Source organism: Lactuca saligna, chromosome 3, assembly GCF_052625555.1.
Source record: "Lactuca saligna cultivar CGN05327 chromosome 3, ASM5262555v1, whole genome shotgun sequence".
In the NCBI taxonomy this organism is placed as follows: Eukaryota; Viridiplantae; Streptophyta; class Magnoliopsida; order Asterales; family Asteraceae; genus Lactuca; species Lactuca saligna.
The window spans coordinates 213,015,425-213,034,582 of NC_136419.1; the positions used below are offsets into that span (position 1 = coordinate 213,015,425).

Here is a 19,158-nt window from a genome sequence, read left to right on the forward strand (position 1 = left end):
GTCCCAGGAACTAGAACTCTCGTAACCAGAAATCACATTTGGAGAATTTGGCGTAAAGCCTCTCTAACCTCAATACTCAAACGAACTCTCTAAGGTGCTCCCCATGCTTCTCTCTGGATCGCGAATACACCAGAATATCATTAATGAACATGATCACTGATCGATCTAGCATAGGCCTACACACCCGGTTCATGAGATCCATGAACGATGTCGGTGCGTTGGTGAGTCCGAAAGTCATCACCACAAACTTGTAGTACCTGTAACGAGTCCTAAAGTCCGTCTTCTAGATTCCTCCTCGCAGACTCTCATCTGAGGATATCTAGATCTCAAATCAATCTTGGAAAATCAAGACACCCCCTGCAACATATCGAATAGATCATCGATCCTCGGTAGTGGATAACAGTTCTTGACCCCCATCTTGTTCAAATCCCAGTAATCAATACACATCCGGTGTGAACAATTCTTTTTCTTCACAAAAAGGATCGACGCTCCCATGGTGAGCTACTCGGTCTGATAAAACCCTTCCCAACTAGCTCCTGGAGCTATGAGGATAACTCCTGCATCTCTTGTGGCACAAGGCGATAAGGTGCCTTGGCAATAAGTGCCTTTCGCATAACCAAATCAGTCTAGAACTCCACCTACATCTTGGGAGACACACCCTGCAACTCGTCGGGAAAACATCCAGAAACTCACACACTATAGGGACCTCGGTGATAGAACTTGGCCTCTTGGTAGCAACTCGCATATCCATCACGTACACTAAAAAGCACATACAAACTTGCTGTAGACTCTGTCTCCCTTGGGCAGTAGAGTAGAAGGCTGTTCCAGATCGGGTACCCTCATCGTACACCATAAGAACTCCCCCACTAGGGTCTCGTATGGTCACCATCTATCGCTAGCAATCAATCACAGCTCCGAATCGAATCAACCGGTCCATGCCCACGATGGCACAAACATCACCCATCATGATCGCACTATATCTCTTGGAAACTTGACACCAAAGATCTCTAGTACACATCCCCGAAACACATTAGTAGCAAAAACCGCATGCTCATCGGCTATAGAAACTCTCAGAGGTCGACTCAATGCCTCATGTCGGATACTAATGTGATGGCTAAAAGCTAAAGACATGAAAGATCAACTCCCACTCAAGTCGAATAACACCAAAGCAGGTACAAAACTCACAAGAAAATTACCTATATATAACACAGTATAAGCACAATAAATCTCAAAATAATATAGGTAAAGAATACATACCTGCCATGACATTAGGTGTTGAGTGGACGTCCTCCGATGTCAGCTGAAAAGCTCTCCTATGAGCCCTCGGTGTCTCGGCCTTCACCGGATGACTCTCAGTAGCACGTAAAGCAATAGGTGCAGATCCCTATACTGATCCCTGAAGAAGCTGGGGGCACTCGGCCTTTCCAATGGCCGATCTGGTTGTAGTGAAAGCAAACTGTAAATCCCTTGGGGAAATCCATTGCCATGAGCCCCTCCATGCCACATTTATAGAAAATCCAAGCTCGACACGATCCCTCATGACTCTTGCTGCACCTGCCATAAGTATGGACCTTTTGGCCCCAGTCCTCTCATTAGCGGTCTTAGCCCGCTTCACTGCCGGCTGCGACTGCACCGGTCTCTGGTCCCTACCGTGAGATCCCTCCTCCTCCCTATTTTGTAACTCTAGCTCAATCTCACTCCGCTTGACATTGGTCTGAAGCTTAGCCAACATCCTGTGTCAGGAGTTTGCCACAAACTCTCATATGCCTCCTCTATATGCTCAGATATCGGCTCACATGTACCTCCCCAATGGACATGTGTTTAGAACAAAACATCACCCTCTCATGAAACATCCTTGTAATCTCAATCACTAAATCTGTCTTCTACTTTAAAGAAAGAAACTCCTAGGCCAAACGTTCCCTCTCTGTCAGGAGAACATACTCATCTTTGAACATCTATGTGAACCTCACCCATGTCACCGTAGCATGGTCGGCAGGAGTAAAACTGGTAGTCACAAACTTCCACCAGTCCTTGACTCACAAGTGAAGTTGGTTCAGTGCAAACCGAACTCTCAAATGCTCTGGGCATGAACACGTGTAAAAACAACCCTCAATATCATAAATCCATCTTATCGCATCAATCGGATCTCGTTTCCTATCAAACTCTGGTGACTTTGTGTTGCTGAACTCCTATAGCAACGAGTCATCACCCTGTGGCCTAGTAGTGGAATGGTTGTGCTAGCTGTAGCAGCAGCAGCATATTCGGTAACAGAATCATACCTCTCGTCAATCGTCTCAATCAGGGTGGTCTTAATAGACCAAAACATCTCAGTTATTGCCTCTTAGATGGTCATAGCCACCTCCTCGTGAATCATCCTACGAGTCTCATCATCTTTAGTCCAACTGCTCCCTGGCTTGTGGCGCGTACCAACCATGATGTCTCTGAAACACAAAACGAAAATTATCAAATACTTGCTCGATCACAATCACATTCAATCACCCGTCCTTACTTGTTCCTTAGCATCCTAAAGATTCTTAATTGGGCTGCTTACAAATCTGGTGTTTTCAGTAGTACGGGTCCAATACTACCTTCCACACCAACCTGTAGTCCCCCCAAGTCCTCCTCCTAGGATCCCAATTCACAAGCACTCTATCTCCCACAATTAGCAGACTACTCTCTTAATAGAACTCAAAAAAGATCATCTAGGTATCTCTTCCTAGATCATCCCTCAACCCAGAAATTTATCTAAGCGGTTATTGCTAATTATCCTTATTCAGCACATACTCAAGGCACATATCAGATAGTAGCAACTCTTAGGCTAAGGCATCACAAATCAGGAAACTTTATCCCTAACATGAAATACCTAGCCTATTCTCTAACATGCATGACTAACATTACACAAATATCTCATAATACAATTAAGTAAGGGTATTTTGAGAAATCACCGTTCGGGCACTAGCTGATTGTACATACTGCTCCAACTCGTTTCTCTTAAACTCTTTCTTTGTTTATAAAAACCATTTCTCTTGAATTTTTTTCTTAAATCCTCAGTTTAAGTCGAGACACACCCAAAGGTATATCTGAATCCCCTAAACCAACGCTCTAATACCAACTTGTAACACCGTAAACTTTTCTAATAAATTTTTCATTTTAAAAAAAATATCCCATTAACACAAATACGAAAGTCTAGTAAAGTATTAAGTCATGCAAAAACACATGTTCCAAAAATTGTTTATATCACAATCCAGGATCCTCCAAAACATTTCTCAACTCGGGTGTGTGCGTACAATCAAGTTGATGCCTTCCCGTGATCCTGAGAGGTACCTAAAACACATAACACATAACACAGTAAGCACGAAGCTTAGTGAGTTCCCCAAAATACCACATATATCTCATTAGCCTCTCCTGGCTGTATTCAATAAGACCCTCCGGTCAATGTGTCTCTGTGGAACGCTCTAATCCTACAACTCAAGTGAACCCTCTAGCCCTAACTCAGTGAGCTCAGAATAACACATCACAAAACATAATAGATAATATAAATATCACACTATCAATATAAGCATTTAATACCTTCTAGTCGCACACAACTACCAATCTAGGTAAAGTATACTGAGAAGTCTCACCTCGTAAGCAATCAAGTAAACAATCTCGGGCACAAATCACAAACAAGCCTTTTCCTATTCACATAAGATAATTATTTCTAATTAATAACAACTCTCAAAATGATATAGAAATCCTTCCACAAACTCACTGAAGGATAAAAGACCATTTTACCCTTCCGTGGTCCTAATAGTGCACAAATTTGCCAAACCCTAAAAGTCAACGAAAATTCAATCGTAGCGCGTACGCTATGCATACCTGACCTTTACATTTGGTGTAGTCCTTCTCCACACACGCATCAGGGGTTCTCGACCCTACGTTGCGTGTACTGGAATGATGCTCAGCGTACACCCCTGTTTTTGCACTTCTCACTCGTTGCGTTTTAAGACCTTAGCTCAAATCTCAAATCTAGACTTCCTAGAGGCTCATACTCCATAAATTCTATGACTTTAAGCCTTTGCATGGCTGATAAAGTTACAAACACTGAATTTCACTCTCTATTCTCAAAGGTGCTCATAACTCATGCATGGTTTGATTCAAACATCCAAACCTCGATTTTTATGGCTCTACACTACTCAAAAGACTAAATGAAGATGATAATAAACTTTGGAGCTCAATATCTAATAAAGCATCAAACTTTGGGACCAAAACCCTAAAAATGAACTAAAATTATGCACAAGTCAAAAGGGTGAGAAAGCTTTGAGCTTTATACCCTAACTAAAGCTGCAACCATAGTTAAGCTCAAATCCAAAGCTTGTATTCCCACTCCTTCCTCTTTAAGGCTCCTTCTTCACTCCAAAGAAGCATAATAACACTTAGTAGCTCAATAATGCAGACACCAACTCAAGGGACGAGATATTAGGGTTTAAGAGGGTTGGTGTCTGAGAATTCTGGCCAGAAATGAGGTTATCATGTCCTTTTATAGGGTCACACCCTAAATTAGTGTTTTCACTCTGGTCCTAGTACGCCCAACGTACTACGTGGATTATGTGTCATAAACACGAACATGAGTAGGCTGAGTGTACACTTGTGTGTGCCCTGCGTGCTCATTTACCATCTTTTCCCATATAAGGGCCAATCTTGACAATTACAAATAGAACAATAGTTAATAAAGTATACCTGCTCTTGTGATGTTACATACTACCACATAAAAACATAGCATAGCATACTGTCAGGCATATCTAGGTGCCCAACCTACCCTACCGGTATATCTCAACCGGTTCTGGGGCATAACATAGTAGCACAAATAGCATAACAGATATTGGCATACCAGAAAATTATCACAAGCATAATAATCTCTACTATTATCAACTAATAGTGGGCCGACATTGGTGCCTTCGACCCACCCCTACTGGAAGGTAACTCACCTGATTTTCATGAAGTAGCTGAACTATCCTCGTCTCTCGGATCAACTATCCTCAACTTTTACTCATAAAATCTCTTTTAATTAGTCTTTCATACTCATAACCCCTTTAAGGGTCAAATCTGGTCAAGGGTCATAGTCAAAGTCAATATCCTGGTCAAAGTCAACATCCCGATCGACTCAACTCGTCGAGTTGGTCCATCAAGTTGTCGAGTTCCTTGATCCATGAAACTTTAGAAATCTCGATCCTACTCGTCAAGTTATTTCATGAACTCATGGAGTTCCATCATCCATAAAACCAAGGAATCTCGATCCTACTCGTCAAGTTCTTTTATGAACTCGTCGAGTTTAATGATCCATAAAACCTTGGAATCTCGATCTTAATCATCGAGTAGTTTCATGAACCCGCCAAGTTCCACTTCATATAGAGTTGGGACATTTCACTCACAACTCATCGAGTCCTTCCATGAACTCGTCAATTTCATCAACCTTCATAACCTGAAACCATGGCCAAATCACTGAGTCATCTCCTAGACTTAACGAGTTTACTCAGTATGAACAAGTCGTTGAGTACCCCATAGTCTAAGTACATACAATCATTTCTAGTTGGGTTCAATACTTTCAAACCATATATTTGGTCCCCTAGGGTCAATATATCATGTAAAGTTACCAGCTTTATATCCATGCATGAGTTATTTAGCTCAAAAGGCCCTAAAAAGTGGTTCACAAGTTGCATGGGACTCCCATGTCCATAAAGTTGGCACCTTTATGCCATGGAGTCCCTCAAAGGCTCTAGATATTAATTCATGACTCCAAAACGTGGTTGCATCCATGACCTGTTCTAAAATAGGCTACTTAAGGCCATAAACTACTCCATGAAGAGATCTAGTAAATGAATAGTCAAGGTATAGATCTTATACCTCAATAAAGTTGCTTTAACAAAGAACAATTTGGATCCAAAGCTTCGTCCTTCAACCAAGCACCTCTAATTTCCAATACTTCAAGGAAATACCAAGGAATCACTCTCTTTTCACTCACACACACTCAAAAGGCTCAAGATCACGAATTAGGATTTTGTTAGACAGAGGGAGGCGATGAGGGAGGCCACAATAAGGTGTTAAGGTCCTTAAATATGGTGCAAATCCTAAAAATTAGGGTTTCACTCTAGCAACTCTACTCGTCGAGTTGAGGCTTCTCAACTCGTCGAGTAGACTTCAAGTCCCACGTCCAAAAATTCCATTCCCACTCGACGTGTTTAGGGCCTCCAACTCATCGAGTCCTTTTGCAAAAATGAATAATTCTTATTAAAATACATACCAGGAACCGGGCATTACAACAAGCTCTCATTATAATGACTCTATGTTAAGCTTCCTGTCTAAGAAACATAGTCTAAGTCGAGTCAGTTTACTTTCCATTTCTCACTCACTTCTATGGAAGAGTCATAGGCTTTATGGATGATGGCTATATCTAATTGGATATGGCTTAGATATAGTTCACAAATATATAAATCCAAATCATTAGCAATAATCATGGATTTTACCTATTAAATGATGCTTCTACCTGGTGGATCATTGGTTGCCATGTAGCAAAAGTTTGGCTCAACATCTTCATTATCCCCTTCTAAAGCTAATGATCAGTAGACTTCACCACATTCGATCATTTGTCTAGCCATAAGACACATGGTTCTTCCAGTGCTCACATCATCCTCGTATCGTGAAGACAAGTACCCTTCAACATCTGTAGCAATAGTAGTGACAAACACTTTCTCACTTGCATCCGTTTCTTGGGCTATGCAGGTATAGTATACATAATTGTTGATCTTTGGTTTCTGTGTGGCTTCAACGATACAATCATTGGCTGAATGATTTCCATGACCACACTTGTAGCAAAATATCATATAGTTCATAACAAAAGTTCAAAACATAATGTTCATAGGAATTGTATCATGCTTTCCACCCTAAAACATTAAGAGGTAAAATAAGGGTTGTGGATACTCACAATGGAAAGTTTTTGGCTCAGGCTTCGTCATTTGATGTTTACTAGTGCGATTCCTACTAGTGTCCTATGGAAAAAATAGTTTCTAGTGAAATATAATTCACTAAGCTATTTCTAGGAACTATCTATCCAACTAGTTGTGTCGTAAAAGTTCCCAAAGTGTATATGATTCATTATCAGTAACATTTATTCATAATGCATTGTGTTAAAAATTTCACAAAGGCATGGAAATAAATTACAAAATTAAAAAAAAAAAAAAAAGGTTTTTTTGGTTCTAACAAATTGGTGTCTAAAATTTGTTTAGACATTTTTGAAGGTCATTTAATATTTATTTGTAAAATAAAACCCAAATAATAGAGAAAACTCAAAATAAATCGTAAACAATTTCTAAAAATCTCAATTAATTTACACAGGTTCTGATAATATTCCCAAGGTTGAGAAAAATATTGGTTAGGGTCTTTGACTACAATGACCCAGATTTGTAAATTCATGCTCTAAAAGTTTCCAAACCATCTAAAATTTTACATGGAATTATTACTTTGTCAATAAATTAATACTAAATTTTTTCAATTTTTTATCTCTTTTGAAAACTACTATTTTGAATTTATAACCATTAAATCATTATTTATATAGAAAAAAAATAAGGAATTGGTTCTAGCCTTTGGGGCTTTACAAATAATCAATTGTATATATGAGCTTTCATAAAAAAAATTGCTTAAAATATATTTAAAAGAAAATTAAGGGTAGTTATGCCCAACAAGTTAGGCAATGTAGCACAATATAGTGCATGGGTTCTAGATGTAGGGGAATGTTCACAAATTTGTGTAGAAATTTTTATGGGGTTCTAATCCATGAAATTTTAGGAATTATTTTTTTGGATATGTTATGTTTCTAAATTTCTTTCCCTGATTTAAGGTTGGGTTTAAGACCCTTGATCATGTAAAGCAAAACTAATGGTCACAGAAAAAGTGTTGTTTGCGCAACTGTTTTGTAAAAATTGTCAAAAATCATATTTTTAATGTTATATAGTAAGGCCAATTGGGTTCGAAAGATAACTCAAGGAACTAACCCTCAGAAGAAGAATATAGTGATTTTGTTTAGTAATGAGTGAGTTGTGTCCATTCAAATCAAAACAAATTATTCTATCATAATGCATGACATCCTTGGTTGATTTCAGTGCCCCCTTAGGGTCACTTTCACAAAGATAATATGCATACTTTTTTATGGTCGGAAATAAATAACAATAAACTAGTGTTTACAGAAGAACAAGAAACTTTTAGGTTCATGCATCCAAGACATAGATTTTGGGGTTTTCCAAGGCCCTAAAGTGGGTGTTTTAGTCTTGTGATAGAGAACTCCTTGGAACCATCAAATATTACAACAATATTGCCTCACAAATCCGATTTCTAGCACATTCATGTAGTGAAATAAGCATCCAAGGTGTACTCGAAATGATTTAAAGGGTTTTTTGTGTAAGAACACAAAAGGTGTACTCGAAATGATTTAAAGGGTTTTTTGTGTAAGAACACAAAAGAAATGAAGAAGAAGATGTAAAACTCGATTTTGGAAATCATATGAACATAAGTGCTTTCTTTCATTCTTAGCATGGGTTTGATCCCAAATTTTCACCATCTAAAACAAATGTAATATGTTATGGTGACAATGTACAAAGACTATGAGGAAAAACAAGGATTTCTAGCCATAGAAGGCCATAGAATATGAAAAATAAAGAATAACTATGAAGAAGAGGAAATAAAATTGTAAAACGATTAGAATGGTTTGTATTGTTTACCTTGGTTTCGACCTTGACTAAATCAAGAACAATTTTAGGCCTTCAAGAATCCGAAAGTAGGGTAAAGAATGAAGGATTTTTGGAGGTGTATGAGAGGATTTAGGGATAGGACAGTTTTCTTGAAGAGTGAGAGAGAGTTAGAGTGTAGAAATTTGAATGGAGGGAAGAGAGAGGGAAGAGTGTTTTCATGGAAGTTGATCAACTAATAAAAGCATTCTCTTAAATTTTTCTAAAACTAGACTTTTATTTTAATAAAACTCAAGTATTATCATTATTTCCTAGGGTTTTTTTATTGGGTTTTAATGAAATATTTACATTTGGAAATAAGTTGTAAACTTATATTTCTGGAATTAATTTAGAAAAATGATAACCTATGATTTAATATTTATGAAAATCAATTTCTCATATTTCAATAATTGTAACAAGGGTTCGTAATAAGTGGTTGTAGGATCTTGAAATCCTTGGATTTTACTTTTGGTTCACATTTCGAATTACGAATTATATGAATTTTTCATCAACTTTATAGTTGGTTCATATTATGATCTAATTTTGTTCATATTAGCTTAGAATGCATAACCTTGTTAAGCATTAGATTGTTCCAATATGGAAATTTTAGGGTTGATAACTTACCCTTGGGTTGTGGTCTACTAAACTTAGTTTTTTTATTTAGATGTAAGGTTCAACTTTGGCACTTTAACACCCAGTTAATTCATTCACATATCAATGTGATCGTTGAATACAAGCTATGGTACATTAATCGTTCCGAGAGATCTATTAAGTCGCAAACCTAGTTCAACTTGTAACTCTAGAGCCAAGTTAAGTGGACGTAAGGAAATGATAAGGTTCTAGGTGTGTACTGGCCTGAGTTTTGCTGGATGTCACATAGGAGCAAACATTGAATTTAAGATATTAGAGCGGAAGTGGTATATAGAAGAAATTTTATCCTAAACACAGAAATGAATGAAATACCAAGGCAATCTCAAATAAACTATGTTATGTTCTTATAGATTCAAAAGACAACCACTCAAGCTCTGATCCCAATTTTGAGTACAATAATCAATAGGCAAGGACAAGGTTTGAAAACTCAAACCTTGACTTAATATTTAAGATCAAAGTTTGCTCTTAATATAAGGTTCCAATCGAATCTGGGAAACCAGTTAGGATGTGAAGATAAATATTCAACGAAGTATTTAAGTAATAAATGAAGTAAACTTGAGTATATTCAATGCAAAGATATTTAAAGAACAAGAAGAATGGTATGAAAGAACTTGGCCTTGAAAGAAATATGAAAGTGATGTAAAGAGAATAATTTCTATTCTTGGATTGATACTTTGAATCGTTTATATCTAAAATTGTTGAAACATACACTCCTTTAATAGTGAAGAAGGAACATAGTACAAACCATAAAACATTCTAAGGACTGGATAATGATCAGTGTTTAACAAACTAGCATCTAAAAGATACACATAAATAAGTCTTATGAAATGTTACATCAAAGAAAAGACAAAATGCATTTAATGCACGTACAGACTTCAGATACCCGGACATCTTGATCTCTGACTTCATTTAGCTTTGGAAATTCACAGTATGTCGGATTCAACTAACATCAGAACTTGATGGATTGGGATTTCTAGAGGTTCACTTTTCATGATTGAACATTCAGGAGATGTTAACAAATAGAGTAAAATTGTTAAGATTCGGTTAGTAGTTAACAGTTATTTAAAACTTAAGTAAATCATGGTTACGTTTGTAAGGCTCAATGGAGTGTGGTTCGACGCTCCTCAGAACAAATCGATGAACACCTAGGCAGGTCCTCAACGACCTTAGCTCGAAAACCCTATTCAGTGAAATTCTACCGATGTGAGAAAGCCAGTTATGCATTTACCATTTTTTTTTTTTTCATTTACCATTTAATCAATATTTCATTTTAAAAAAAAATACCATATTTTAAAAAAATACCCATTTTTTAACAATATAACCATTTTTTTGAAATATTAAATTTTAAATTCCAATCCTTGACTATAAATATCACCATCCTTCGTCATGCTCTACCACATTCAGATCTTCTGAATTCAATTCTCCTAACTTTCTTATTTTCCATCTTTATAACCTCATCGATAAAAACTAGTTCCTGTTTAGTCAACTGATGTAGAGATCATATTGGCTTGTTGATGGGTTGATGTAATAGAGGACACATTCAACATTAATCTCAATGCGACTAGTTTGTGTAGTTGATTAGCCAAAAGATTAAACGCGAAGCAACTGTACCTGAAAGTAAAGATCAAGTCTTCTCCAAATAGTGACATACAAGCATAGTTTCAACTCAGTTTAACAATGTGGCTCATGCGTTGATGAGTGAAACGGAAACAATGTGAAACTGAAAATACTTTGTTTGTGAATGCTTTCGAGACTTTCCGTGAAGAAACTAACAATCTTTTTAGCTGCTTTAGTTTTCACAAATTGTGAGGCAATCCGCCAAACGACATCAAATTTAAGCTTGTTGTCTTCTAATTTATAGTAGATTGTGTGTTTCAATCCCTAGTGGTTTTTTGTGTGAGTTTAATTTCAAGTGTGTGATTTCCTTTCATGTAATCACATTGAAGTTTTTATTAAAATAATTTTTTTATATTGTGTAACGTCCGAATTTATGAGCCAATTTTTTTTCATTTTTATTTCAATAAAAGGTTAGTATTACAAACCATTATATTACATTTATTCATAAAAATGAGTTCTAGCAGAAGTCATAAAATATTGTTAATTGCCATCGATGCAAGTACAGTCATGCGGGAGTCTTTCCTCAATCTGAAAAACAGCCTGAAAAGCAGTTGTTCAACAACGCTAAGTTGAGGCTTACTGAAGTCCATCAAGATACTATATACCACAATAGATATACAATGATACACATAATGACCTTCAGCAAAATCTAGTCCGCCTGAGTATATAGGCATTCAGCATATAGATGGTCCGCCCTCAACTCCCACACATACCAACACACACACACACGGATATATATATATATATATATATATATATATATATATATATATATATATATATATATATATATATATATAGACACACACACACACACACACAACAGACAAATAGTTCAACGTAATAGGCAACTAACTAAGCAAGTCTGGTGGCCTAATTATATATACTACAGGGTAACTATATCCTAACATACAGATGATACATACCGGAGGAGAACTCACTTTGACAGTTTCTTAGAGCATTTACAACTAACTGGACAATTCATGTAACATCCAGAATCCCAGGTACATCATTTTGATTATTTATTTTTGAACTTTATAGAGTGACTCAATGAGTTGATGTTATGACTCGTCGAGTCGTGTCGCGTGTGGAGACAAGGGTTTAATGACTTACTCGACGAGTCGAAGAGACTACTCGTCGAGTAGGTGCTGGAATGAGAAACCCTAAATCCCTAGGTTTGGGACCTATTTAAAGGAACTTATAGCCTCCTTTGGCGGCCACACTTCACAGAGAAAAACCCTAACCTGCCCTTTTCGTTGTATAGAGAGAGAGAGAGGCCATTTTGTGCATTCTTGTGCATTTTGGAGGATGGATTGGAAGAGCTTGATGGATCTAACTGAGGGAAGGCTATAGATCTTGCATTCATCGGTTATTAGCTACTATTCAAAGGTAAAAAGCTCTCATCTTCGCCACATATTCATTAGATCTCATTTTTTTGGAGTTTTTAGGGTTTTCTCCCAAATCATATTGTGTTCTTGAGTTATTTGAGCATGGTTTGAGGTTAGAACCTCAGATCTGGACTAAAGAAGGCCTTAAGAATCCAAATATTCGAACTTTATTGAGTTAGAGGCAGGTCCACATGCATTTAACCTCCCTTGGAGCTTGTAATTGCATTATGGAACAAATATGCCATGCATGAATGTAAAGATCGAAGCTTTACGTGACATTCGAGCCTAGGGAGCCTAGATCTAGTGTTTGGAGTGATAGATCTGCCCTAAACGTCTGAATGGGAGTATGGACTATATGAAATCACCGAGTCCATGAGCAGACTCGACGAGTCGTTTAGGGTTTACTTGATAAAGCCTGGACATGGTGCAACTCGATGAGTTGACGGGTCTACTCGGCGAGTAGAGTTAGTTTTCATAAGGCCTCTGAGGGAACAAGGGGACTCGACGAGTCCTCCCGATGCACTCAATGAGTTGAGTCAACATCGAATGTTGATGCAAGTTGAATGTCATTGACTTTTGGAGTTTGGACCAAATATGGGTAATGGAGACCATGGAGGGGTAGAATGGTCTTTTACCATTACCAAGAGTTAGATAGGGGTTAGTAGGAGCTTATTGGAATATTGGTCTAATTTGATATAATCACCACATGTATTAGGCGGAGGCTAGTTCAGTGATTGTGTATGAGGCGTATTAGTTTGCTTACTTCGAGGTGAGTCTTCTCAATATACTTTACCTAGAGTGGTAATTAAGTGTGACCAGAGGGTCTTATGTGCTTGCTTGAGTTATGCATGTTTGTGTGATATGTATTGTATGTTATATTATGTGTTACTTAGACCGAACCAGAGGGTCCAACAAACTATGAGACCGAACAGTTCTCAACCAGACCGGATCGGAGGGTCTAACGAGCCATGAGACTAGAGGGTCCCAACCAGACCGGACCAGAGGGTCCAACGAGCTATAGGACTGAAAGGTACCACTAAGACACATTGACCAGAGGGTCTTACAGAGCTATAGCCTCGAGTGGCTAGTTCTTTTTGTGCGTGGTATTTGGGGAACTCATTAAGCTTCGTGCTTACCGTGTTATGTTTTATGTGTTTCAGGTACCTTAAAGGATCACGGAAAGGCACCGGCGTGATTATACACACCTATTCGAGATTATGTTGAGCATTCTGGGATTTGACTTTTGTTTTCAGTTTATGTTGACATTGAGACACTTATGATTTTCATGAAATATAATATATGAGTTTTATGTGTTTTAAAAAAAGAAAAATTTAGTTTGAAAATTTACATCGTTACAATTCAACCGACAAGCAACATGCCAACGAGGATTAACCTATAATACTATAGTTTATTAGTTCCTATGGGAATCTAGTAAAGAAAGCCTAGATCCTTCATTAATCACAATGAACACTGAGAGCTCTATCAAATAATAATTATCTAGGCATGACAGTGAGGAGACAGGACCATTTCGGCATATTAGCTTTCTGAAATCCAACAACTAAGCCAACATGACCATTCTAGAAACCTCTCCCATAAATAGATCAATCAGTATTAGGACTGGAATTAGTGATAAATCTTATTTACACATTTATAGTAACGACTATTAATTGAAATAGAAGTTACACTTAAAAGCCTAGTAAGTGTAGCTTAACTTATAGAGAGTTTATAGCGAGACCCTAGATCTGCATTGGCTGAATTTCGATACTGATAGCTTAATCTGGCCAAGCTTAGATGCCCAAAGCTTCACTAAGACAAGATATAATGAATTCTCAAAGGAATAACTCAAAAGTCAAACTTATAAGTTGAAATAGAGATTAGGAAAAGTATGTGGAAAGAATGAGGGTTTAATGGCCTTTTATAGGTGAATTTTAGGCATGCGTGCCGCTCCCCGACCACCTGCGCACCGCACCCAAGGATGGTCGGCAAGGGTGCCCCCTGAACTTTATACACGTGGCAATTTTTGGTCCATTTATTCCACGTAAAATCACAGATCTTTAAACGTTCATATCTCTCTCATACAATCTCCCTTTTTGACGTTCTTTATGTCCATATGTAATTATTTCCGAGCACTACAACTTTCAGTTACACTGCGTCGATTAATTCTCGTCATCATAGATTTAACAGTATACAAAGATTATATTGCCAACGACCGTGTAAATTTGATATATTCTTCCTACGAATTCTGTTCTCAACTGCCTTTATATAGACAAAATCATATCGATGCAGCCTTCAACTTACATTTAAATTACTTTTCCTAACAATCGACTGATGTTGATTTCCATTTCTATATTGCACAGTCCTGTGCTGAAACTTGGAACGATCATAACCTCTTCATCCAAAGTTAGATTTATACGTTCTCTATATATACACTCTCAGCTTTACGACTAGTATGACTTTCGTTAAATTGCTTAGGCTCATAAGCAATCTATCTACAATTCCCTTCTTACGATATACTGCGCCATGTCGGTTTAATCGCGAGACTTCGAAAAAGGATAACATCTTCTTATGAAATCGGATTTATGCGTTCTATATGTTTATTAAAATCGTATCGATGTTTCATGCTTATTTATGTCGATTAATTTTTCTCATGAGTAATATATATTTATTTCGAATTTTATAGTAATTACAATCGTAGTAAAAATGGGGTGTTATATATTTATTTATTTATATAAATTTTATATTAAAAATAAAATTAGGATTGCATGCATGGAAACCTACACCATTTAAATGTCAAAATTTGGTTGCAGTATGATAAATCTGATATAAGTTCTATATAGACCATAACAAGTGTTGTACCATTCCCTTTAACCTAATCATATAGTTCCTCTATCCTAACCATCTAACCACATAATTAAATGTTATAGTTCCTCTATCCTAACCATCTAACCACATAATTAAATGTTAGACTATTTTTATTCTTTAAAATCTATCGTGTCTAACAATTTTGTTAAATGGATCTAATATGATCAAAAAGTTGGGCTAGCCCACTTGGCTAATATAGATACTTTAATCTAGGGGTGAGCAAACCGTTTTTTTTTTTCAAACCGAAACCGGTTCAGAATACCGGTTCGGTTCAAACCGGTTCCATCATTATTAAACTCGAACATATCTAAACCGGTTACACCGGTTCAATCGGTTCTAAATCGGTTTGAGTACCGGTTCTAAACCGGTTCATGGCTATTAAACCGGTTTCAATGTCTAAATCTCAAACAGGTTCAAACCGGCGGCTCGGTTCTTAAATCGGTTCGGTTTATAATGGATCAGTTCATGGTGAAACGGTTTACCTGTTGAGATCCTGAACCGGTTTTTTTGTGCAAACCTACTCTAATCTAACTACTAATTTGGACGTTTTAGGTTAATCCCAAAGAAGATTTATATTTATTAGCTGTTCATAAAAAAAGATATTAAAAATTCAATTCACCGTTTTCAACTATAAACTCTCTATTTTTTATTTTATTCACATTTATTCTATTAAATATTGGTATAATAACCTTATCTTTTAGTATTGACAAAGGAATGTCGTATATCAAATCATTATTAATATCATATAAAAATTATATGTAATTCAGAAAAAATAAAAAAATAAATAAGATAATATACACTATATGAAATCATTATTAATATCATAAAAATTATATGTAATTCCACAAAAAAAAAAAAAAAAAAAAAAAATTTAAATAAAATACAATGGCATAGCAGTATAGCACCCTACATACAAGTTTAGAGGGGGCGGTGATCCCACACTGTTGGCCCTACTCTTGACCTTTATTTCAAAAAATAAAACTATTTTTTACTTATCTTTATCACTGTGATCATTAAATACTTGAGAAGTACACACTAGAAATTTTTTTCTGGGTCCTCTTTTGAGTATTATTAAGTAGTAATCAATTCAAAATAGATTAATCATTTGCTTAAACGCCAGAAGTGAAGGGAACGCCGGTTCGCGGCAACCAAGATCCACCGCTGATGAAATTCTGGACGTCAAACTTTGACGCCTCGGTGGCGCTAGTGATAACATGGTAGCCTTTCCAATTAACCCTATTAGCAGTGGATGAACCAGGGCCCGTGTTCATATACTCTCCATAATACAACGTATTAAGCGCAAAACTACCACTCCAAGGATACCAACCCGCTGGGTTCACTATACTATCAAGATACGTTTTGAGATAAACAGTTCTCGAATATTGCTTCCATGGTCTACCGAGATACGTTTTCACCCCACTTAGGCTTGAAGCAGCCGCGACTCGAGAATCATGGATCGAAATTCCCGTGTTTTGATTCGGGTCAGTCCGACCCTGTGCTGTCAAAGTGTTTATCTTGTTAGGAGGATTACGTGCATATATGTTGCAGCTTTGTAATACCACAGCAGCGTTGCCAAAAATAAAATCAACAGTGCCATATACGTTACATTCTTTATAAAACTGTCTGTTCGAGAGAACGTAGAGTGTATCTTGGTAACCTTCAAAGCTGCATTGATAGAACACCGATAGATCAGAAGCACTACGAAGGGCAACCGCTTGTTGGTTTTGTGGCCCTGCGGTGTTTCTAATAGTGATACCACGACCGATAAATCCATCTCCTACAATTGCTATATTATTGAAGCAATATTAATTATTAGGTGAAACGTTACCTCAATTAAAGTTGTATAGACTTTTAAACGTGTAAAGAATTGGAAAAATAGATTAAAAAGTTAAATTTTGGTGTGCTTACCGAAGGTAGCTGAACTAAAAGAGGTAGCACCTCCTCCAGCACTTTTACTACCGGTTATGATAGTTTTTCCAATACCATCTCCTACTAGCCTTATGTTGTTCAATTTGGATCCAATCTGAACTATTTCATTGTAAGTGCCTTCTTTAACATATATAACATACCCCGACTTTGCAGCCGCTATAGCAGCTCCGATGGTCTTATAACCAGTAGAACCGTCTTGAGCCACCACAATGTTAGCGTTTGGAGCGGGGTTTGATGATTGTAATAGCTTCCGATCACCGGGCTTTACCCATGTAGGGAAACCATTCCGATATGTAGGCTCGTAGTTCTCTGTAGATCCTCCTTTGTTCATTGCCAACGTATTGCTAATTAAGGCGGATAAATTATTGTTCATTAATGGTAACAAGTATTCACCACTACCCACCTCCTCGAATCCTGTCTTACAGGTCTCGAGATTCGTAAGAGCTGTGCTAAGCCATGTCTGCCTTTCAACCTGGCTACACTTCCTTTGAGGATCAATAGTCATGTTGATCCTATGAACAGTGGTTTCGTAAAGCTCTAGGCAATCTTGCCATGCAACCTTTTCATGCTTGTTGCGACATTTCCCTCCAAGGGATCGAGTATTAACCTCGGCATTTGACGCTTTCTCTAGGGTGAGTTTCAATATCGCGTTGATGAAATCAGGTTTTTGCTTTATCGGACCTAAATTCGGTTTACCCGCGAAGAGGTACTCGCAAGAGTCCGGATGAGGTGTTTGGCTGCACCATGATCTTATTTCAGATTCGGTCAACCCATGCACCCATGAAGAGACAAGAAGGAAGAAAGAAAAAATGAAGGTTGCGAAAAATGAAAATGTTGTCATGCTAAGAAAGTAAGTTCGTAGGGAGAGAAACGCTTAAGGGCGAGTTTTGGTGGTGTGGAGGCTTAGCATGCGAAGGAGTACTTTATATAGAAGTGGTATATAACCTAACGGCTCTACCATCGTAAGTAGTCAGATTCGTTACTTTTTGTAACGTAGTATCTAATCATTTGGCCAAATATGTATATACGGGTTCGAGTACCCATTGTCGAAGAAAATAGAACAAGACAAGGCTTTCACATGCACACAAGTCACATTCATCAGTTAATCAAGTCTAAAATAAGTGGCTCTCCTTTCAATTTGGAAATAAATATCTACTTTATCAAAACCCAACACTAAACAACTGCCTCACATGCATATTTCTCTTACTCACCGATGTTGAACAGTGTAGAAAAATAGCCGACATATCTGTGATAGAATTAGTACATGGCAAACGGATAGGCAATTTCATAAACTTTAAACGAGTATATGTAGTCTACCATTCTGTAACTATTTATATCCACAAGATGAAAAGGTCACAAGACGGCTTGCATGGCAGAGAAATTGGTGTGACCAGATAATTGCATCACATGGAGTTCTATTTAATATTAATGTGAAAGAGATATATGAAAGAATATTTTGGTATTGTTATTTCTGTATGAGTTACAAAAGTACTATTTCTTAAGTTACAAATTATTTGGCATGATTTTGTTCTGTCACATTAATCTGAAGTATCTTATTCCACAAGGAAGGTCTAGAAATAGCCTTTTTACATGTAGCTTCCTTCATTTCGAAGGGTTTGGTGGAAAATTAAAGCTAGTGTTTGGTTTTCAAACGTATTACCATTTGTCAACAAAAGGAAAATGAAATTAATATTATGTCCACTGCCAGATCGATAAATCTTATTAATATTATGTCCACTGCCAGATGATAAAAAAATATTTTATCAAATCAGTATTTAGAGCATCAACGGCCACCATCTAAAATCATTGGATACTTCAAAAAAAAAAAAAAAAAAAAAAAAAAACAAAAAAAAAAAAACAACTATATTTTGAACCATTTTTCCGAAAATTGTAATTATTTCTTTATAACTATAGTAATTTTGGCGATGCATGTTGTTTATTGTTGATAACTATAT

General features: G+C 36.9%; 1 protein-coding gene across 1 annotated transcript; it reads right to left on the reverse strand.

Moving 5' to 3' along the window:
* Positions 1 to 16,069: 16,069 nt before the first annotated feature.
* On the reverse strand, positions 16,070 to 18,187 carry LOC145037787 (pectinesterase 2-like). Its single transcript, XM_078986506.1, has 2 exons — positions 17,183 to 18,187; positions 16,070 to 17,060 (listed from the first exon to the last, which is right to left on the reverse strand). Exons 1-2 carry the CDS (start codon positions 18,042 to 18,044, stop codon positions 16,384 to 16,386), a joined length of 1,539 nt encoding a protein of 512 aa, XP_078842632.1. The 5' UTR covers positions 18,045 to 18,187; the 3' UTR covers positions 16,070 to 16,383.
* Positions 18,188 to 19,158: the final 971 nt, after the last annotated feature.